This window comes from Balaenoptera borealis (genome assembly GCF_965194805.1).
Source record: "Balaenoptera borealis genome assembly, chromosome: 11".
NCBI classification, from domain to species: Eukaryota; Metazoa; Chordata; class Mammalia; order Artiodactyla; family Balaenopteridae; genus Balaenoptera; species Balaenoptera borealis.
Genome location: NC_138868.1, coordinates 100,935,097 through 100,959,061, shown reverse-complemented (window position 1 = coordinate 100,959,061; position 23,965 = coordinate 100,935,097). Strand labels below are relative to the sequence as shown.

The window sequence follows — 23,965 nt, the reverse complement described above, 5'->3', positions numbered from 1 at the left end:
CACCTGAGGGCTCCAATCTGGCTTGTCCCAGGCTCCTCGGCTTTGGGTGTTACTTTGAGATCTCTTTTCACTCCCAACATCTCTCTCTCTCTCCAGGCTTTTATCTCCACCGACCCCTCTAACTCTGACCATTCTAGATGTACCTCTCCAGCAACCATCTCCAGCCCAGCTCGGTCTCTGAGCTCCAAAAACTGCCTAAACCTACAGCACCTTCCAGCTTCAAAGCTCTTGCACATCTGTTTCTTTAGACCTCCCAACACCCTGTGGTGTCAGCTTTGGTATCACTCCATTTGATGGACAAGAAAACTACGGCACTAGGGAGACTTGACAAATGGTCTCTGTAGTCACATGGCAAGAACTGCAGCACCAGGATGTCACCATGCTCTCTCCCTGAGTTGGACCTATTGAAGTGGGCTTGTAGTCTTCCATTCATCCTGCCTTCCATTGAGGAAGTCCACATATAAAAAGCAATAGCTCAAAGGAAACAAGGTATGACATTATTAATAAAATGTGGATACACAGCCAATGATGCACTCTTCTCCTCCAAGTAGGGTTTCACTGTTTCTCTTAGAAGCTGAACTGGAGCCTCCTTCCTCCCCCAGTGTAATCATGGGATACCCCAGCACAGGCTTGACCACAGGCTTTGAGAATTAAGATGGGTTAACTCCCTAATTAGCTGAGCTCTTAAGCAAGTCATGTAACATCCTTAGCCTCCGTTTCCCCTTCTATGAAATCACATACACCATCTACACAAGACTCATAAGTGACTTGCCAACCCTGAGGTTTATTCTCTGCTGTTCCAGAGGGCAAGCATCCTATCTGTCTTCTTTTACATTATTCTCCCAGAGGCTAATGCAGGACCTGGTACAGAGGAAGTGCTCAAAAAATATTTCTTAAATGAATGTTGCTCTGGGGTCCAGGAATCAGGTGCCTGACTGACAGGGAGTTTTGAGTCTTGCCAGCCTTGAGCTTGACACCTGATATTAATCTTTGATTTATTTGGGTACTGCCCAAATCCTTGGAATTCTCTCTTTTTCTGCCTGATACCTATCTTAGACCTGCAGACATTTATAAGAGATTCCAATGGGGGCTCAGCATCTATTCACATAAAATCCACATGTCCTACCTTCCAGCTCTTGCAAAGCTAGATGCTGCAGTTTAATATTTAGGGAAACTATTTTGCCACTTAACACATCCCCTGCCCAGTTGAAATGGAGAACGTGTTCACCATCCAACACTAAATATTAATACCTCCAAAGCTCCTTCCAAGTGCTTCTTTTCCTCCTACCCCATCACCCAGAAACACACAAAGTGATCCCACCACCTTGCTTTAGACCATTCCCTTCTCTTCCTCAGAACTCAGACACATCCCTCTTGACGAGTCAGGTTACCTTGGGACCAAACACATTCATATGACAACCATGTTTGCAAAGCACCTTCTGTTTATGCATCTGTCTTACGCTCTCATGTCTACTTAACGCTGTCCATTTTCTTTGATGGGATGCGTTGAAAGCTGTTCCTCCCATATTTCCGAGCAGCAAAACACTCAATAGGGAAAAATTAGTGAGCCAGAGATCACGAAGTGACTCAAATAAATCCTCCTATGAGTTTCACTAGTACAGAAGATGAGTCAAAGTACTTCACTGTGATGATACGTAGAAATGCAGCTGATGGCATGGTGGTCCTCTGGTTCCACTGGTCCTCAGAGTAAGTCTATAACAAAACTGTTTATAGGGACAAAGGGGAAGAGGGTATCAGGCCGCTTTTGAGATTTGCATTCAGGTTCGCCTTTGTGGTGGAACCAGGACAGACAGAAGTAGCAGAGCTTTGGGAAACTCTCCCACGTGAACTTGGTCATATTCACGACAATAGAACTGTAACCAGATGCAATTGCTCATATAAAATAAAGTGACAAAGGGACACACACCACATGTTAACAGTGGTTGTCTCTGGGATTACCAGGAAGTCTCATTTTCTTCTTGGTGCTTCTTTCATTTTTCCCAAATTTCTATAGTGAATACAAACTCCTTTTATAATCCAAAACATAAAACGTTTAAAAAGGTAAACTGGTTAAAATAAATTCCAAATGTATATACCCAAATCAGGCTCTCAAAGGGTCACTTGGAGTGTCTGTGTGAAAGAATTAAAAGCACAGACTCTGAAATCAGGATGCTTGTGTTCAAATCTCAGCCCTGCCTCTTACTAACTGTTGTGTACCTGGGCAAATTTCTTAACCTTACTGTGCATCAGTTTCCTTATCTATAACATGAGGATAATAATATCTTCCTTACAGGATTATTGTGAGGATTAAATTAGTTAATACACAAGAAACCCCCAGAACAATGCCTGGAATAAAACAATACTTATTTGCTATTATGACTTATTGCCATAGGACTACTATTGGTCAAAATGTTTAGGGACCGTCTTTTGGGAGTATTGTATTCAGGGTCTTAAACACATTCCCTTGAATCATTTCAATGTGATTAAAATTTCCTCCTTTGAAGATGTGCCAATTCTTGGGAGCAGTCAAGCTGTTTGGGGTTCGAAGTAAGGTGTGTTTATGAAATCAAGGGATCGATGTTCTTGTATTGCCTATCTACCGCCTATGAAGAATTCCATAAAACACACAGGCACACATACCCCCAGGTAATTCAGCACCACCTAGGGTGTGATCAATCCCTGGGTAACTAATAGGTTCTGCTTCTGCTAGAGAGAGATTGAAAACTAAAGTTTAATTATGAGACCTCTTCATTCAATTGATCTTGAAGGCTTTATGTACTAGCATACAACCAAAGGGCAAATTTCATAAAAGGCTGATGTACATTTAAATTTGAGCCTTTTTTCTCTTCCTCAAAGTTTGCTGATGCTGAGTTTTAAGTATGATATGTCATTGTTTTCACACAAATATTCCCAAACATTACCAGTTGTCACCTGGCGTTAAATAGGGTTGCGACATGACAATGATAACATTAGCATTTTTAAAAGCATAACATCATTGTTCTTCTGTAAATTGTTGCAGGCTCAAATTACCCTACACATAATCTTTTTGAAAAAATTAATGGGGCACTGGCATCAAAGCCAGTTAGGGTTGTATAAAAAGAATGGCAGCCACTTCCTTTTGCTGGGACCCTACTGGTCTTGTGTGAGCCCAATTAGCGCCCTAATAGGACATGGTGCAATTGTATGCTCCACCGTGTACATAAAGGTGAGTAAAATGTGCACTGGACATCTTTTCCCAAGATGCAAAGGATTTTGATAAAATATAACTGGGTTGTCGCAAAGCAAAAGAATCCTTTGTGTTTCTGATTACTGAATTCTTAAAAAAAAAAATTCCAATTTAAAAAAAAGGCTTCATTGATCTAGCATCAGTAGGAAATATCGTGTTCTACATATATGATTTTGCAAAGCAATTGAAGTTTACCTCTTTCTGTCTCCAAATGTCATTTTTAATCTTTCTGGTGGAAATCTTTTAAAAATGTATTACCTCCACCCTTCAATTCCCTAAAAGTATTACTATTACAGACTTCTAATATTGTACCAAAAGGGCAAAGTAGCATGGCGAATAAGAACACAAACTTAAGAATGGAATAAATCTAGGTTTGAGTCTAGATTCTACCACTTCCTACATGTGACATCTTGGAGGTGTCACTCAGCCTCTCTTACGAGCAATTGTCCTCATCTCTTAAAATAAAGGTTAATTATCTAAATCACAGGATCACTTTTAGAATTTAAAAAAAAGTTTATAAAGAGTTTAGCACAGCAACTGGTAAAGAACAGGGGCCAAACGGAAGAGAACCATTATTATTTTAATCAAGTGGGTAATGTAACTTGTAGGACTCTGTACCTTTGGGGCCCGATAGGGTCTATACTAAATGGCCCCAACAAACTGTTGAATTCCTTTATCTCTAACAGAGGTTTTTGATAGTCTATATTTTCTGATAGCTTTTCATTTGTTGTTGTCAGGGTTTCTGCCTTAATAGTCTTTTTCCATTTTTAATTTACTGTGGGCTAGGGAACCAGAGACTCATAGCTGACAAATGTAGGCAGAGTTTGAGGGCTACATTGTCACCCCAAGGACTCATAAACAGTATCTTCCCAGGGATAAACTTTAAAATCAACACATAATAGGCAGAATAATCTTACAGAAACACAGCTCTCAAGCCAGGAAGATATTATTATAGCCCAGTCTGAATGCATTGTTAACATCAGCTACAGAATGTTTTGGTGTGGGGAGGAGTGAACTCAACCACAAAACAAAAAGATGACTCAGGGTGCCAGACATGGGCAGTGCCCAAGCCCTGTCCAGGGGAAACTGGCAAAGGGACTTCAAGGATTAAGATCCCATTGGCAAGACCTTCTTAAATAGAAATGGATACAGGGAGTATCTATATCCTGAAGGTTTCAAATACTAAGTTCATATGGAGTAGATTCTTCTTCTAGTGGAACGTCAATCATTCGTTGTCCGTTCAGTATTTATTGGGCGACCAGTATTCATGCCCGGACCCCTCCCACTTTTATTCTGTGCCCAAGCTCAACAAGCAACCTTCTCGTCGTAACTGGCTTCTTAGGTAGAGCTCCTTACACGGGGAGAATGTACTGGCCACGTTAACCTGCTAAGAGACAGGGTGATTTCCCGAGGTGAATTAATAAATGGGCGTTATTTTGTTGCATATCAGTCTCAGGAGCTTGGTTAAGGTGCGTTTGCCATCGAGAGAGAACTCTCTATCATATGTCGACAAAACCCGCTATCTAAGCCTGGAACCTAAGGGCTAGGCCATGACCGGATGGTAGGTATCCCCTTGGGATTTTTCTGGGCACAAGGCACTGGATTGAGGGTGTTCACCCTGACACTGAATGGTGACAGGAGGCAGGGTGGCACAGTGATACAGAACAGGAGCACTGTTCTATTGAAGGCTGGTTTTGCCATTTACTTTCCGGTTTCCCTTAAGCAAATTACTTAACTCCTCTGAGCCTCTTTTTCCTCATCTACCAAATGGGCTGATAAAACTTCAGAGATTGATTCTGGCTCAATATTTAAACAAAAGCAACATCCCGGAAGATGCTACACCAAAGCACCTGCCCTCTCCCACCCGTCCATACTCTCCAGTCCTGACTTTGTAGGTCCACCTGCCTTTCATCACTGATCAGAGGCAAGCGTGGCATCCCTCACAGACTTCATCACCTCCAGAAGCCTCCCGAAAGCGCTGTTTGACACAGAGCTCATCATATCGCTGTGCTTTCTTCTCTCAGATTTGAAAATTGCCTTCTTAGCAAATTGTCTCTTAGCAAAGGTAGTTACAGCTTTAAGGTAGGCACTTAGCTGTCATCCCGGCAGAATAACTTTATTTACTTCAAAACAGCCACCAAACCTCCCCTCTCCTCAGCCAACGCAAGTAGACATCGTGTTCTTCGAGGATCCACCATCTGAGACCAGCTTGTTAATAACAAAATCATTCCAGGTCTTAGTGTTCTCTTCTCGATGAAATAAACATGCCTTTAAAACAGACAAATCAAATGGTGTTCGGAGACTGTATTAACCATCTTTATTGCACTCCAAAGAACAACTCGAGACACGCGTAGAGAGTGGATTTTCAAAGAGGTGTTTTCTTGACCCAGTTAAATTTTTATTCAGTGAAAAAAGTTGACATTGAGACAAAAATGATTTAAAACTGTGCGACAATATAGTAAAATCTTCAGCATAAACCAGTGATTTGGAAACTTACTGAGGCAACTGAAATGATAAATATCTAATTCCACTTTGGAGAGAAGCAAGTATACAGTGTTTCACCTTAAGAGCAGAGTAGGCCTTTATTTTGCTGCAAATACTTTTGATTTTTGCCTGTAGGTTCTAATAATTCATAACAAGAGTCTTTAATTGAGAAATGACATGGACTATCAGAGAATAATGTTCTATTCCAGCATTCGTACTTGTCCCATTTGAGCTATTACACATGAAACTAATACCGTTCTTGGGTTACTTGGCTCTGATGATTTAATTCAAAATAGGGCTGCTCAAAATTAGTGGGCAGAAACATATACACGACCCATCCTCCCTCAACCCATGTTTGCTGGGGGGTACCCCTTCTGAAAACATGCTTGCCATCTGTGTACCCAACAACACACATAATCTCTCACTATCTGCTCCATACCTCAGTCTTGCATAGAAAGTAGTCTATATAAACTTAATGCACTGGCTTTTATTACATAAAAATTGTACCTGAAAGGCAGCACACGCTTTCTTTAAGAAAAATAATGCAATAGGAACGTCAAGATACAATTATCAACACGAGTGAAGATTCTGCACAGCATTTTGGAGTCAATCCCTAAAATCAATATGGAAGTGGTATCCGGTTTGCTGACTTCCCTGGATCCTTTCTTTGAGGGACCCCCAATTCTCTGCAAGGAAGAGAAACGTCTCAGGGATTCACTGTGACACTCTTAGTGGGAAAGCGACCAACCAAACCCGACAGCATGGGGTTTCTGCCCTTAAGGAAGTACTGAGAACATGACCTCACTAGATGGAGAGTTACCACTAGGTGAATATTTGAAGGCAGGATTGTCCAGTCCCCCTGCCCAAAAATGTCCACTGGTCTGAGAAGTTCCTTAAATTGTTGGAGAGCTGCATCTAGTGGGTCACACATTGGGCAGAGAGAACATATAGCTGTGTGTTGCACATCTGTCCCCCACAAATATCCCCAGTGAAACTACCAGAGATGGAACCCCAGGAACCCCTCTTCCCAAAGTCAGAAGTTTCAACCAGTTACCCAGCTTCGTACCTATTTACCCAGCTTGCCAGGGCAGCCAGCGGTCACGGGAGTGTCTCACCTGTCTGGGAAAAGGTCTGCATAGGCATGGGTTCCTCTGCAGAACTCTACTCTCTGTTATTTTATCCACACGGACCCACATCTCATAAGGCTTGAGGGGCATTCAATCCATCAAGGGGCAAAACCAACTTCCAGAGGAAATTTATACACAATCCCCCACCCGCCAAACTGTAGTGGTCCACTCGTGGTCCATCGACCACATGAATGTGGGCTTCTGAAATTCTAATGCATCCTGGAAGAAAATAAAGCCCTTTCCCTGTACAGTGTGAACTTTGGAGGTGGCATCTCCAACGAGGTACAAAAGCCCCTTCTTCAAAGGCTCCAATTGGTCACAGTGAAGACAATTATCTGGTCACCTTCAAAGGCTCCACGGAGTTTCTGTTCTCATTTGCTCTTGTCGCTCCCACCTCGGGACTCTTGCAGACGGCGTATATACATCAAACCTCACAAAGCTATGCAGAGGGAGGTGAGAGTGCGTGCTTCAAAAGTTCATAAAAATAGACAATTTCCACATAGCTCCATCTATCTAGCTTAGTCTTCGGGAACTTAGCTCTTCTGTTTATATAAAATACTCTAGCCCTAAAAGGCTGCTTTTTTTCCAACAGCCCAGTAGCATTTTCCAAGGAGAGGGGTGATGGCCAGTCTATACAGTACGGTGCACTAAGCATTGGCAGGCACTGGGAACAAGACTCGGAAGCTCAGAAATATCTCAAGTTGCCAACTGGAGACATGTGCTCTGTAGAAAGGCTTGCCTATGGAAAAACTGAATATAAAGTCTCAGAGCCTTTGATATCAGCTTTCACAAATGCCACCAAAAAGTTGGCAGAAAAAGAAAAGAAGAAAATAGACTTTCTAGTGGTTCGATTAAATGACTTGCCTCCCACCAGATCATTCATCTTTCAGTTACTTAAAGTGCGTATTTATAAAAAGGGGAGGTGGTAGGGCTCGGAATTTTGAATGAAACTCCACGGTAAGACAAGATAAAGCCAAAGAAATTCCAGTCTTTAAAAACATAACACAGGAAAGAGATAGAAGAAAAACATGCTGGAAGAAGGTTTGTCATTTACCACCACTCACGACATACTAAACGTCTACAATTGAAAACACTCCTCAAACAATATATATATACACAAATAAAATGTTTTAACTAAAAAAAACTTTAATTGGCTCTTTGTTTCCCAAACACTCCCCAGGTAGAACAAAACTATGTTATCAGCCAAGAATGATACTTCTGGTTAAAAGGAAGCAAATACTTGTGAGAAGGTGATGCATTGCATCTAAGAGGAGATGGGGTTTTGACAAAGCTTGCAGATGAGGGACACATATGCAGAAGCATGACTCTGGAATATCCCCAGAGCTCACTGCTTCTCGTCCAGGAAGAAGTTCTGCAGTGAGGTGCATACGATAGGCGTCACAACAATGCTAGACACTGCTGCTGACGATACTAGGTCTCCAGAGTGGGCACCAGTCCCCAGTGGACTTCACACACCTGCCAAGTGGCCACGGTTTGAATACAGGGGAGGCATTGAAAGGCAGAAGGATACAGCCCAGCTTATTTTACAGAGCACATCAACTCTAGCGTTGCCACTACCACGAACTGGATCAAACGGTCTCAAATTCACACATCTCCTGTCTCTCTGTAAGAGTGAAGAGCATTTTCTCTTTAAACTGGGCGGGGGTACACGTGAGGCAGGGGGAAGAAGAGAAGAAAAGAGAAGGCACTGACCCAATTCAAAACGACTGCATATATCAGAATGGATTTTTAAGGACAGTAAGCGGCCACCTCAACACAAACACAAAACTTTACATTCGACATTCTTCAGCGGTAAGTAAAAACAAAACGAAACAAAAAATCCCAAAAGGAAAAATTAGGTACTATATCTGCCAGTGTAGCTATCATGGCACAAATCTAGAACTCTCTCCCACAACCAGAGCAATGTTTTGCGATGACAATGACACCAGTGTATAATAAAGCAGTGTTATCATTTTGTAGCTTTCAAAGCTACATCTTGTACAGAGGCGTGTACAGTAAGAATCCATCCATTAATACGAGAGAGGAAGTTGTTGCTTGCAGGGCTTCCCGAGCTGCAGCTCTGTTTAACTGAAATGGAGCAATGACTCAACATGCTCTCCTGCCAAACACCGTCGTGTGACACACGAGTGAATAAAAATGGATTGTTTCTGGAATGGCAACAAAACTGCTTCTGTTCCCCACCCCTCAACCCTATAGGCGAGGGGCTCATAACATGTGTGGTGTCAGATGACCACTAAAGCCTTGCCCTATACAGAGTTCCAATAAATTAACAAAATAACACAAAAGAACCTTCCCCTGTCATACGCCCAAACACTTTCATAGCAACTAAATGCAAAAAAATTTTAAATTTGAGCATACTTTCGAGGAGGAGGGATTCTACCCGTCACTCTCGAAGTTTTTATTAAATACATTTCTGTGTCTTAGAAAAATAAAAAGAATGGCCAATTTATTGAACCAAAATTATCTCACAGACTTAAAAAGCATGCCCAGTAAGCACAGCCCTGTAAGACTACACTAATATCAACTCAAAGCAATTTGGTTACTAAAATCAACCTGGTTTGAAGTTCACAGTTGATTACGACAAAGTTTATTCATTCCTTTCTTTCCCCCTTTTTGTTGTTTTGTTTTGTTTTTTGTTTTTGGCCCATATAAAAATAACATATTGCAACTCAAAGTGCATCTTTTAAAATAAACCATCAACTATCTTTATCAAATAAAATATTTACACCATTTGGTTTCTAGTGAGGAAAGCTCTTTTAGGCGATCACCATGGGGACGTCGTCGGAAAATCCAGTTATCATTGGAGCATCTTCATCGTCGTCCCCTAAAGGCAAGACAATCAGTCCTTGGTGAGTTCCGGGGCACTTCCGCCCAACCCCACACCCCGCCACTGACCCTCCATCCCTACAGCACAAGCCCCAGCTGGAAAAGTCAGCAGCTGAGCCAGCCAGGCACAAGAATCGATGCTGAAACCCAGCCCAGCTTCTCTCGGACACTCTTGGGTCACCTGTTCCCCATCAACGGGTGGCCAAGCTTATTTTCATGGTACTTGAAATTAACCAAATAAGAAAAGTAAATCTTCGACGAGAGAGGAACTTATTCCCTACCCCAAAGTCCAGTGGGTGGCTTAGGTGCCCCAATTTGAGTTGTCCACACCCTATGCTAGCACAGTGAACGTCACTGTCCGTTTTCTCCTTTGAACCCACACTGCTCATGAAGAAAAAGATCTTACAGGGGTTTAAGCATTTAGCCAGACTGATGGTTGTCCCCTCGTGGGCCCTGGTACCATCCTGAACAACTAAGTGCCGATCTGCTTTCAGTGATCCCTGCACGGCACCATGGTGGGTGGATTCCTCTTGCCCCCAATAACAGAAGCAAAGAACCCACCAAAGAACCCACCCTATTCACGCAAGGCAGTCCAAGCGCCTGTGATAAAACAAGAAAGGAAACTGAGAAGAAAAGGGAGAAGACCTAATAACGAATGATCAGTGAGCAGGGAATACATAAATGTCTGCATAAACAAAACAAAACTGTAACTAGTTGACAGAAAAAAATAAATATGTAAACTCACATTCAGCAGTCTGAGTTTGGACAAGCCCGAGTTTGGGGAAGGCCCCAAAACACACCTATTTAATTACATTTATTAAGTGGTCTACTTGCTCAATTAGCATTTAGGAATTTGAGCACACGGACATTTATAAAAGGAACATTTCCTTCTCTTCGCCATGCCATATGCCACCGATACGTAAAAGAAGAATGGCCAGTGAGGTTGTGCTAGCCATCAGAAAGAGAAACAGCAAGATGGGAAGGGCTTCTTTGGACAGAAGCCGATGGGGAAAGCATGGCTTTTTGTCTAGACTAACATCTCCAGAGACGTCAGGCCTCCAGGTCTGTGAAGGATGAGAGGGGTCAGAAATTCTTAAGAATTTGCCAATACTTTGGGAATACCCAAAGCCCAGGGTCTGCCCATCCTTCCTGTAAAAGCCAAGCTCCTATCTGTTCTTTCACAGAACTCCCTGTCTCGGGCACACTATTTAAGAAAATACTGGTATTTTAATTTAGGAGCAACTTCAAAGCAAAGGACTCCAACTGATTCCACCCAAAGCAGTGGGATCACTGGTTAGTAAAGCACTCTGCTAGCGTCAAAAGATGAGCTCGAGGCAGGCGTTTCCTCAGCAAGCCCCTGGCTTTGTGGGGTCTGCCCTGGGAGGAAGAACCCCGTGCCCTGCCGCACTCACCCAGGTCATCCCCCGAGGAGAAGACGGCCGAGCCCAGCCTGGAGCTGTAGTGGCTGTTGGCAAAAGCGGTGAAGCTGCTCTGCAGCCTCCGATGCTTCGTGTACAGGACGGCAAACCCGACGCCCAGGCTCAGCAGTATCAGGAACAAGATGGGCACCACCACGGCAGCAACGTCGGTAGATCTGGCCGTCTGGATCGCGGATGCATCCCCACCTGCCAAGGCAAGAGGCCAACCCGTAAGCCTCCCACGTAAGGGCGGGAGAACGGACTGGGCAACCCCTCACTGCCCCACCCACCCCAAAACGCCAAGAGCTTGCAACACCTCCCCGAACCGCCTGCCCGGTGTGGCACGTTCCTGCACGTGACGCCTGAATGTTTCCCGACTCCTTGTCGTGAGTGATGGAGGACAGGCCTTGTGCGTGCAAATACGGTAATTACATTAGGCTCCTAATCACAGCCTTGTTGGTTATTTAGATAATCTCTTGGAAGGGAGACCTTTGTTGGGGTACCAACACTGATTTCATTAGCGTTATTACTTAAGACCGCTTGCTTGCCTTACATAAGAGGACGTGAAATCAGACCACTAATTAACGAGATTGCAATTATTTCCCCCTACTTGGCACCAAAGTCACTCTGCACTGCAATTACCTGAAGCTCCATTAAGTGATACAAATGAGATTCCTTTACTGCAGTACTGACTTAACAGCTCATGAAGTTTTATGAGGTTTTTAAACTTAAATAAGAGAGAGAGAGAGAATCTTTCCATATACGTTTAACATTTTTTAAAAGCTCTTTGCAAAGCCATTTGGGTCTCTATAACCTAACAGTAATGCTCCCTTCCCACTGTTTTAAACAAATACTAGCTTTATCATGATGTACTGACAAAGTTGTAGCAACAGGGCTCTGGGGCAAAGCCATCTCCCTGTTGGGTTAGAGCCAGCCTTCCTGGAAGGGGTAGATTTTTATGTCATAAATCCTGGGGAAAGTCTGAACCTGAGGCAGGAACATGGCTTGCAGGAGTCAGTTTTAGCTAAGGAAGCAAAGTGGACTTCCTCGGTCTCCATGAGGAGCTTCATCAGGCTTGAGGTTGTTCCCTGGTGCAGGGCGAGGTGATGCGGGCCAGGGCTCTGCCTTGTGGAGAGAGCTCAGGAGCTGCCCAGGGCTTCATCCCAACAGGTCCTCGTAAAGATGGGCCAGAGAGCAGCCATTTCCTGTGAGCCTGATCTAACAATTCAGTAGCCGCGTCATTAATTTCCTGCACTATTGACTTACTGGAAAAAACTCTCCCAAATCTCGGTTCACGTGTCCCAACCTAATCCCAGCTGTGAAGTGGTAAATTGGGGGAAAGCTCTGGGCTGGAGCAGTTAAGAGGAAGCCAGCGCGGTGGAGGCGGCAGGAATGAGTGAGCTCCCGTCCTCACCCCGCCTCCGAGGGGACGTGAACATCAAGGGGCAGGACGTGGCCCGAGAGGTCTACCTGAGAGATTCTCCCACCTGACAGTCTTGGATTTACAAAGATAGCTGGCAGATGTCTTCACAGCAGTTTTCCCCAAAGTCTATTTCACAGGTTGCTAATAGGTTTTACTTAAAAAGGAGACTCTATTTAAAAAAACACTAGGACAAGAAGAGTTTGGTTGTTTGTTTCCTGTAGAAACTTCTCAAAACCTCAAACATGCGACAGTTCTCCAAGGGATGTGGTGTGCAAGGTTTCCCTCTTTTAGGGAGATGCCAAGGATAAGGATTCCACCAGAAGCCATGCCGGGAAGCGTGATGGAACATATAACAAGTCTAACATAAGATTCTGAGCTTAAGCACTGGTTAGTTCTTGGCTGGGAATAAATGGAACTACAAAGGCCAGTGGCAAAACATTTGTTGAAATCCTGGCTAAGCTATTACAATCTGAGCAGAATTTCCATGTAAACGGAAGGTTCCTCTCCCCTGCCATCAGCATGGCCCGACACTGCTGTCTGTGAGTGTCCAGAAGACAGAGATCCCAGGTCAACTTCAGGCTTTGATCTGAGGCTGACGGTGAAGATGAAGGGGAAGGCTGGGAAATCAGGGAGTCTGTGATGAGATAATCTACTGACTTGCAGAATCCTAGGGAATATTAGCATATTAGAAGCTCTGAACGGTCCTCCAAAGAATAAAAACAAAACTCATTAAGCTAGTGCTTCCCAAGCAGAATCTCCTTTTTAAACAAAACCTCCCTTTCTTCTGCTTTACATTCAGAATATGGTCACCTTATAATCCCAGCTCCTCACACCATGCCTGACTCAGGAAGTATTTGTTAAATATATCAGTGTCTGATTAAACTGATGCATAAATGATTTTCCTTTGAGCTGCAAGAATATTTTAAATGCGTTTTAGAAAGACACATGTTCATCAAGCCATGCTACATCCTTGATATATTTCCCCGGAATTGAAGATGGAAATGGGCAGCAACAGCAACTTACCAGATCCCAACTCATCATAGAGCAGGACAGCAGGCTCCCCACAAATCTGGCTGCCAAAAAGGCATCGTGCTTGGACAGTGAAAGTATAATTATGACCCAATTTCAGGTTGGAGATTTTAAAGAAATTGTCAGTAGTATTCCCAAGGTAAGCTGTGATATTCATGGCACTATCAAACATGTGTATCTCGTAGCCCTGAAAACAAACACAGGAGGGATTGCTCAGGAAGTTAAATAAGGAATCTGACAGCTGCTATTACTGGTTCCAATTTTGTGAGCTCCTTATTGCAGACATTTATAGATGCTAAAGCAGTGTGTGTTTCGTACCAGTTCTTTGTACATTAGCACTGAGATGTTAGATTCAGAAAAGGGGAACTTCCTCATCCCCAACATCTCAAATAACTACCCACTTCTGAGCCACACAGTAGAAATGAAAAGCACAGACCTAACAAAAGCCATTTTAACAAATACTTCAGTACAGAATTCAGAGTTCTGGTCAGCAATCCACTTATCTCAAGGAATATTAAATGAAACAAAGAATCCAGACAATACAGCAACAGGTCATTGAAATGAGATTGGACCAATAATAAATCCAAGTTGCAGCGGACTCCAGGCACGGGGTAAAAAATAAAAACAAGACATTTCTCCTTAGAACAGCCTATACAAACTCCATTGCTGGCTTGCAGCTCACTTCCTATCTCCGTGCATTCTAGCTCATCCAAGCTGATCTCAGCCCCAGACCAGCCTGGCCTTGAACTAAGCAGCACTGCAGCAGCTCAGGCTCTATTCACTGGGGGAGTGTGAAATAAGCATCCTACTTAGACCGGCTTGGGGAGAGTCTTGGACACCTGTGCTGGAAAAATCCCTCTTGGAACAGCCCTAACCCAGCATGCTGGCTGGGATCAGGACTGACTCCCAGACTTCTCGGTTGATCTCCAAGTCTTCCAGTGTCATAGCTACCAGCACCTCCCCCCGGCAAACCCCCTCCCGTCTTATTTCTACCCACATATTGGGCCCCACTGCATAATCATGGTCTCCTGGTTCTCATTCTGTTGACCTGCCTCTTCTTTGAACTCTAAGTCAGGAGGAAGGAAGAAGGACCCATTAAGCTTATGCTGGAACTCTCCACTGGGAATGGAATACTGACTGCAAGCCCAACCTTTATAAAGCCGGGCTCCTGCCACGCTGATGACAATCGGCTGCCCAACTGGGTCTCCCAATAGCACCTGCCTGGAGTCCTACTCCTGCCTTCTTTTTTATAAACTAGTAACTAGCATTTATTACTTTCTATCTAATATATATGTGGTGTAGGACATTTGCAAAATACATAAGGGGGATAAAGAAAAAAAATGTAAATGATACAAACATCAGCCACCCAAAATCTACTTGACCAACCCTCTTCGAGTGGGCATTTAGGGTGTGTCCTCTTTCTTACTGTCATAAATCAAGTTCTTTATGCACACTGTTTCCTTAGAGTAAAATCCTAGAAGAATTGCTAGATCAAACGATGTAATACTTTCAACGTTTCTGATACCTATTGCCAAAGTGCCTTACAGAAGGTTGAACCCATTCATATTCCCAGAGCACTCCTCTCCCCAACTATGACTCATATTGGTACTACCCTCCCCCAAAACTTTTGCCAATTTAATGTGAAAGTGCTGTATCTGTGCCGTTTAGATTACTAGTGAGGCTGAAACTTTATTTTCTTTTGCTCACTGCTGCTTGAAAATTTTTACCTTGTTACCTGTTCCTTATTCAATATTATAACACAGTTGACCCCTGAACAATGTAGGGGTTGGGGCCCTGACCCTCTGAGCAGTCAAAAATCCGAGAATAACTTAGAGTGGACCCTCTGTATCCTCGGTTCTGCATCCTTGCATTCAACCAACCACAGATGGTGTGGTACCCTGGGTTCCACATATAAGTGGACCTGCACAATTCAAATCTGCGTTTTTCAAGGGTCAATGTGTTTCTGTTTTGAATTGATCTGAAAGCTTTCTTTACACTTAAATATATTAACCATTTATATGTCACAGTTGTGAGAGCTGTGAGAATTTTCAAATTTTAATTTAGCTTTGCTTCTGGCATCACACTGGGACGATTTAGAACTGTAGGCCTCTTTGCCAACGCTCTACCCCGAGGTAGCCACGGTTGATTTACTGTGTATCTATTTAGCTCACGCTTTGCTGACAATGGGGCCAACCCAGCTCCACTGGAGAATCCGTCCACCCTTGGATGGCAAATCTATTCCCAGGTGCCACTCTCCTCCTCCTCCTGTCTCCTGCTGTGAATACAGTAATTGGTCTGCTAATCACAAAATGAAACAAGGTGTTTTTCATATGTCAACAGACTATCTTCAAGCACTTCCTGCTCACTGGAAAGAAACTGGTAAGATTCCAGGTTGACAGTGCAGCTCGGTTCCCCAGTACTGAAGCCACAGCCCCGCCCTCAGGCTGTTTGGGAAAAGACGGGGCCCCAGTCCAGCCTCAGGAAGCACAGTGACGACTCCAGCCCATTTCCCTATCTTTCAGGGGACGACAAGTTCAGGATTCAAAAGTGCTTAGTGCAGAGATTCACATCTTTAATGGGCAGTATAAACATTTCACTAATTAGCAATCCCACAGAAAATGGTCCTTTAATTCTCAAGTTCACTCCCCTGCCCTATTCTTTCTTTTTATTCTGTGCCAGCATGCTGTTAACGAGCTCATCTCCAAAATGGCATTTCAATTGGATTTCCAAAGTCACTGAGAAGGAGGGAGGCACTTACCCTGCTTTCATTAAAATGCTTTTCCTTCAAAGCCAAGCTTTTCCAAAACAGAAGAACATGGTCATTTTCTGTTATGATTTTTAAGGCATCAGGTGCTGATAATGAAACTGAAAATTAAAGATGAAGTAGGATGCAGTTAGTGGCTCAACATCTGAGTCTCCGTTTTCTTGTCTGTCAAAGGTTGATTAAATAATGCTAACCTTGAAGGGATAGGTTAAGGAAGGAATAATACACATATACCGCTTAGTATACAGCCTAGCACATTGTAGACACTCTTTAACTGGCATCTCTTTTGTTGTTATAATATCTTTAGCCAAGAAATTTGGACATTACCTAGACTCAAGGATGGCCAAAAACAAATGGGGTAGGGGGAGGAAGGGATGGGGCGGGATGGAACCGTGTTCAAAGTTTACCTGGACTTCTGCTCTGGTTCCAGTCTGCTTTCGTGCTCCAAATGCCAGAGGCCTTAGAGCTCAGTGAGGGGCTAGGGAGCTCGGTCTGAAGACAGAGCCCTGGAATGACCACAGAGCATGGCCCAGGCCCATGGTTCACACTGCCAGCCTCTGTTACTGACACTCCTGATATTGTCTGCTGCTGTCCGAATAACTGAGCTTATTACTTGCTCTCTGAACTTGAGCCTGACTGCTGAGCCAGCCTGGAGCTGGCAGCAAATCCCCCTTTAATCTGCTGCCCAGTTACTGGTCTCCGTCCATTTCTGCATATGATGTTGCCACAAGGAACCATGACGACTTCAGTCCAGGTGCCCAGATGCAATGTTTGGCTTTAAGTGGTAAATATTCAGTTTTATTTCCTAACTCTCTTGGAAATGTCAAAACCAGCTAGGGGAGGGGAGACTAAAGGAGATGGAGAATATGAAAATGACAGCCACTCCCCAGCCCACAGTGCCCTGGCCACCACCCTGCAGCCCAGATCCTGGGACCCCTGCACGGCTCTGCCCCAGCATGGACACTGCGGCTCGTCTTGGCACTTCCTCTGCAATTACTGACAGAAATCCCATGTCTTCAAAAAAGTAAAAAATAAAAAAGGAAAAAAAGAAATCCCATGCCTAGAGGCGTTCTAGCGGCACTGGGAGTGCCTTGCTGGGTGAGGAGGCCTCCAATCGCTCGTCTGCTTACCTGTGGTAATTTTGATACTGGAGTCTTTGCTCATGTTCCCCAGCTGGACAATGACATGGTATTTCCCGCCAGGCTCCAGCTTGTTAAGGGTGTATTCCATGGTACTGTTGTGGGATTTTACCTTGTAGCTCCTGTCACTCTTCCTTATTAGATCTTTAACTGCAATTGCATACAGCTAGGACAAGAAAAAGACATTTTAATGGCAATCAGGAACCTGGAGTTTTTTTTACTCTTTGTAGTTCAATGGTGGCCCACGTAACATAAGTATGTCAGTGGCTGTGACCCCCGGCAACAATATTTTGAGCCCCAGTGTCTGACTCTGTTCTTTGGAAAGCCTCTGGGGTAGTCATGTCCAACCTTATAACAAGTATTCACTCCCAGATTTGTGCAGAAAATTGTCAGTTTGATCCACCTACTCCCCTCCCCCCAAAAAAACAACTCTAGGGAAAACCACATTTGTGGTGGCAGCAGCAGGTAGGTTGGAACATGCAAGAAAAACCCCAGTTCAGTGTTCAAATTCTCCATCTCCACCACTGCCATAGTGTCGGGATGTCGTCAGAGGGGAACAATGAATGGAAGTGTTCAATCCCAGCTCTAAAAGACAAAAAAAAACCCATTTACTTTCTCCCAGGTTGCTGCTTACATCTATGGGGACAGGGAGAAAATAACAGGACAGGGAGTAAGCACAGGCAACTCAATCATCAGGAAGAAGCTGAGAGTCCAGAGGAGTCTTTGTGACCAAGCATTTAGAACCACCCACCCCTGGGACGGCAGGAAGGGCAGAGGGCATGGAGGTCAGAGCAGCCTGGGCAAGGGAAAATGGGAGATTTTTTTCTAGAATCAATGCCTCTTCCTTTAGGGCACGGGCTAGCAAACTTTTTTGTAAAGGTTCAGAGAGCAAATATCTTCGGCCTTCAAGAATAGATGGTCTCTACCACAATTACTCAACTCTCTTGTTTGTAGCATGAAAGCAGCTGTAGATAATGTGTAAACGAATGGGTATAACTTGGCTCTAATAAAACTTAATTTAGAAAAATAGGCAGTGGGCTAGATTTAGATTTGTTAGTGAAGGCAGAGAAAGCAGAGGAGGGACAAACCAGTATGGCAGCCAGGAATACTGGAGACGTGACAATGAAGAAGAGGCACCTGTAAGGACCCCGTCTTTGACCAGGCAGCAATAGGGGGAGACCTCCTGCTGAGCTCCAAGCTCCAGGCCTAGGTTTCTTGCCCCATTACAGGACCCACCCGCCCCCGAACCAGACCATGCGTCCCCTCACCAGGTCCTGGTCAGGAGAATCGTATGGGGATTCCCACTTGATGACGGCGGAGGTTTTGCCCGTATGAACCACGTGCAGGTGACGGGGAGGAAGCCTGCTATCCGGGATCATCCTCACCACGACGTAGTCAGAGGACGGCCCCTGGTAGGGCGCCACCGCCCGGACCTGAAACAAACACCACTCGAACTCATGCAGTTGTCACCAAACCACTGTTTCAACAAAATAGTGACATATGGATACAATTAAAATTCAATGCATACAAAAAGATGTAGAATAATTCCCCACCTACCCAAGATCTCCAATCCATTTTCCCAGAGGTAGTACTAGTAATGATTTTATGTGCTTCCTTCCAGAAATGTCTTACACAAATATAAGCCCAAATATACGGGTATGTGTGTATAGATACGTACTTATATATGTGTGTACTTATGCATGCATGTATATGTGTAGCCTACTGTTCTTAATTTTTTTTACACAAATGCGAAAACATTACACATATTATTATGCTCTTCGCTTCTTTTACTTAATAATACAGCGTGGAGATTTTTCCAAATCAGTACATTTGGAGTTTGTTGTATTTGTGTTGGATGGTTGCACTATACTCCATCACAAAGATAAGCCATAATCCTTTTAACCAGTCTTCTCTTGATAGAAATTTGTTCCAAATCTTTTGTTTTCACAAGCAACAGTATACCAAACATGTTTTTCCATATACCTTGGCACACATTTAAAAGCATGTAAGCTAAATTCCTAGAAGTGGAATCTGACAAAAGCTTTTATTTATTCCTGTGACCCATTCGCCAAGTTCTCAATCCTGCACAAGGGAGCTGTAGTTGGTTAAGTGGCCGTTCATTCTGTGTTTCAAGTAAAAACCTGATGCTTGTGGAAAAGAACCATCCTCCCGTGTCTCTCTCTCTCTCTCACACACCCTCTCTCTCACACAAATACATACACACACGCGCACGCACACATGCATCGCACGTGGATCCTGAAATCCACATCTCCAGCTCCCCAGGTCCTGGGTCTGAGCTAGGAGGTCAGCAATTAAGACATCCTCAAAAAATAAAACCTTCTTCTGTACTCCTGGCACAGGAAACTTACCAGAAACAAATACTGCTCTTCCCCACTGACAAGGACTGTTTTGTTGTGCTGTGATGTAGTCAAGCTCTTGGGGTTGCGATAGAGGTCAAGAAAGGACGTGGCATAGAAGATGCCGTAAACCTGGTAAAAGGAGAGAACAGAAAAGGACACCAGTTCAGTGGCCAGTGACCTCACTCTCATGAAAGCCCTAATTTAAGACCCGGGGAACCGCTTCAAATGAGCTCACAAAGAATTCTTCATTCAACATCTGTTTCATCAGCATTTACAGAGAAGGCACCCTGGGCCAGGCAGTGGCTTCCCACCTACAAAGATAAATACGGTGCGGACTCTCCTCAGAGCTTGCTTTTTTGAGGCGAGCCAGGCAGAGAAGAAAAACAGAATTACCAATAACAAGATGCAAATGTGGAAGCTTAGATGCTACACTAGAAGACTGCATAATGAACCGGGGAAAAGAGGGGGTGACCAAGGTGCGAAGGGGATAGCAAGTGTGCAAGCTCGTGGAGGGGGCATGGTGGGGGGGGGGGCACTGCCATCTGACTAGGACGTTCCCATCCTCCCCTCCTCCCTCAGTAGAATCCTGGTTCTTAGTGAGAACTGCTACCTGGAAACATGCCTACACCCACACCTCCCTCCAAGCAGCAGAGGCCACGTGACAGGGCTGGTCAACAAGATGCCAGCAGATGTCCCAGGCAGGACCTCGGTGAGGACACACTGAAATGCAGGGAGCGGTGTCCTCCTTCTGCCCTCCCGCTGCCTGGAATATGCAGGGTGATGTGGTCCAGGAGGCCCCCTGGACTGCAAGGTGATGCCACAGGGTGGAGGTGGCAGGGCCTGGGGCCCAGATCAAACTGTGCTGTGGCTGTAGAAGCTCCCAGATGGCTGAACTCCAAACGCTGACCGACTTGTAATTAGGAGGGAAATAAACTGTTGAAAGCCACGGTTACTCTCCATTCCTGTTCTATGCGCCCATTCTTAAGCCTAATTGGTACACGTGGAGTTTAAAGCAGGAGGTGGGAGTCTGATGGCCTCGTAGAGGGGAAAGTGGAAGCTGAGAGCATGTTTCTAATGGGGGAAGCATGAGGAAGCTTCCTTTGTAAGGTAGAAACAAAGGGCATTTTCTCCAAGAGCGTATGAGCAGGCAAGAAAGGGGACTTGAAAACCGTACAAGTTTGGAGAAGCTGTGGGGATGAAGGGAGCCCATCAGGGACATGCAAAAGGACTTGTGTGTCTCAGATGAGCAAATGGGAATGGAACCTGTTCCATAGGGGAAGGAGAGAGCTCAGATGGGATGGCAGAGGGGGACCCAGGGTGCAGGCAGGCCTGACCCCAGAGAGGACAGGCCCGTGGCCACCATGGGGTGGAGGCTTCAACCAGGAGCCAGGAAGGGGGTCCCTGGAGCCACCGGAGCCAGGGTGTAAGAAGGCCCCACGCAGACAGTGATGGGGGCGGCTCTTGTGGTGCCGACGGCAGCCCTGAGTGAGACCCCAGCGTCCGCAGTGAGATGAGGACGGGTGGAAGCTGAGAGCTTCGTCCAGAGGACTCCACCGGCCCCTGACCCTCGGAAGGCTACCATGAGTGTAAGGGGTCTCTCAGCAAGGAGGAGGCCAGGCTAGGCTCCTCCTCCAAGTTCACGTGTGGTGAGACACTAAAAACGAGTCACGGGCCAATGTTCTGTACACGACGCCCCACTCTGTGCAGACAGCTGGGGGTGACAGGTGGGCAGGCTCTGAGTTGGGGACTTAAACAGAGACAAAGGCCCCTCTGTGATAAGGGTCTACTTCCAGGTAAAATGGAGACCAGGGGGTGGCTCTGGGCATTCTCATCTCTGTCCCTGCCCCAGAGTCAGGTTCTGGAGCGACAGAAGAGCCCAGGCTGTTAAATCAGCTGGACCTGAGCTCTAACTCGGCCTGCTGCTTACTGACCCTCGACTTTGGCCAGTTACTTCGCCCCCTCTGAGCCACGGCACCTCACTGGTGGAGCAGGAACGTTTACCCCACAGAGCTGATGAGAGAAGTAAGTGCGAGGCCATGGATGAAGGGCGGGCATCGTGCCTGGCACACAGTGGGTGCTCAGTTAACTCCTGCCTCTCCTTCCTTCTTCACGGCTGATCTCACAGACAATTACTTGCAAACCCTGGTTCTTTCCCCATGAACCAGTCCTGCCCCCAACGCACACTGAGGATGCCCTCAGAAGACAAGACGCACGCCAGTTCCCCCTCACCAGCCACTGAGGATTCACTAAGGCTCAATTACAGATTTAGTTCCATATGCTTTTCCATTTGGGAAACCCAGAAAACAATCCTCCCCTTCAAGACCTTACAAACTAGTTAGGGAGATGAGAGTAGACAGAAGATATCAAATCGGATACGTAGTATCTAATGAAACATTATGCTGTATGGCATCAACTCTAAAGATTTAGCAGCTCGTAAGGGAAAGAGATCCAGTAGAAGAGCTAGGATTTGACTACACAGCAGGAGGAGGAGGAAGGATTCCAGGGAAGAGAGAGCAGACGCCATGGTGCAGAGGCAGGAGGGGCATGAAAAGAGGCTTGGGAAGGTGCACCTAAAAGCAAAGGAGGGTGCACACTGTGGAAGGTGGGAAATCAAAACCAGGCTCAAACAGAAGCACAGATCTAATTCCAGTGAGTCAAAATGCATACATGAAAACAAAAGGCCTATATACAAGTAGAGCCAGCATCCTGGAATGAACTGGGGCGGGGCGTGTTTGGGGGGACAGAGAAAGCAACCTGTGGGTGGGGGATCCCGTAGGTGAGGAGGGGCTAGAGGAGCCTGAGGCATGGTCCTCAGGTGCGACACTCATTGTCCCTGCAGGTGACTTCTCACCCATCCCTAGGTGAGACTCCCAGCTCAGGAATGTGCCCCCTCCTCACACTAGGTCTATTCAGCAAACAGCAGGGGGCTCTTTGTCTTGGATGCCAGGCCAGGATGCAGAAAGGGATGCTGGGGCAGGATGTCAGGCGCCTCTAGAAGGTAATCCAGAACTGACTACAAGGGTAGCTTGTGTTTGGGGTGAGAAGAAAAACAACAGCAACAGAGGGGGAAGCCCTGGGGGTGTCTGGTGGCTTAGTGCCGGGGACAGTCCATCCCTACTCTGCAAGGGTCATCCTGGCTGACTTACCACATTCCTGGGGCCGGTCCAGGTGCATTCCACCGCCGTCTGATTGATGGCCTTGGCTTTGAGGCTCGGGGCGGGTGGGCGGACTCCTCTGGTCGTGACATGCTCAAATGCCAGAGGACTGTCCCCCAAGTCAGTCTTGGCCCAGGCAGAAATCTCATAGGTTGTATGAGCTGTCAGGTTGCCAACTGGGGAAACAGGGACAAAGGGCTGGGGGCGGCAGTCAGGAATACATATCTTTATATGCACACCCTATTTTTTTTAATGTAATCTCTCCATTTAAGTGAGCCCCACATGCTGTAGAATTTTTATTACTTTACAAATTCACTCGGCGTGATTTATTAATGACTACTGCAAGCAACACACTGCACGGGCATGGGAAAATTCCTTTTAAAGCTGCCCATCTGGGGATACAAATTGGTACGATCCTCCTGGAGAGCCATTTGGCCTTGTGAGAGTCTTGAAATCCTTCATAACCTTCAACACAGTTAAATGAGAGGGATCCAAAAATTTGTGCAACCAGGATGCCCGTCGCAGTGTTTGTTATGGTAGAAAAAAGTATAATCATCGGACTGCCCAGCAACAAGGCAATAGTTAAATAATGTGCATCCATGAGCTTCACGTGCATTCCGTGAACTATTACGTGGCCACTAAAGGTTGTTTCCAAGAATATATAATGAAACTAGAAAATTCTGTTATTTACATTCAGTGAAAAAGGCAGGATATAAAATTATATATAGTATTATTCAAATTTTATTTAAGAAGATATAAAGAAATCAATGAGGAGGAAAAGTATTAACTTAGGAAACACCCAAAATGTAAAAGTGGTTTCCCTGGGAAGTGAAATGATAGGAAATTAAAAATTTGATTGTACCTTTTTTGTTTTCTAAATTTTCTGTAATAAACATGTGCCCCCTTTCTAATGAGGGGAAACGTTATTAAAAACTAAAAGAGCAGTGAACCAAACGGAGGATTTGCTAAGAGGGCAGCCTTTGGAATCAGAAG

General features: G+C 45.1%; 1 protein-coding gene across 4 annotated transcripts in view; it reads right to left on the bottom strand.

The window, feature by feature from the left end:
* Positions 1–5,520: 5,520 nt before the first annotated feature.
* SORL1 (sortilin related receptor 1) overlaps positions 5,521–23,965 on the bottom strand; it is a 162,333-nt gene continuing 143,888 nt past the window's right edge. For all 4 annotated transcript variants that reach the window (XM_082339794.1, XM_082339795.1, XM_082339793.1 and 1 more), the window contains 8 exons: positions 22,964–23,148; positions 19,827–19,946; positions 18,726–18,890; positions 17,449–17,623; positions 16,313–16,419; positions 13,549–13,741; positions 11,097–11,309; positions 5,521–9,682 (listed from right to left, as the gene is read on the bottom strand). In XM_082339794.1, coding sequence (XP_082195920.1) covers positions 9,615–9,682; positions 11,097–11,309; positions 13,549–13,741; positions 16,313–16,419; positions 17,449–17,623; positions 18,726–18,890; positions 19,827–19,946; positions 22,964–23,148 — 1,226 coding nt within the window. In that variant the 3' untranslated portion in view covers positions 5,521–9,614. The remainder of the gene's footprint in view (positions 9,683–11,096; positions 11,310–13,548; positions 13,742–16,312; positions 16,420–17,448; positions 17,624–18,725; positions 18,891–19,826; positions 19,947–22,963; positions 23,149–23,965) is intronic.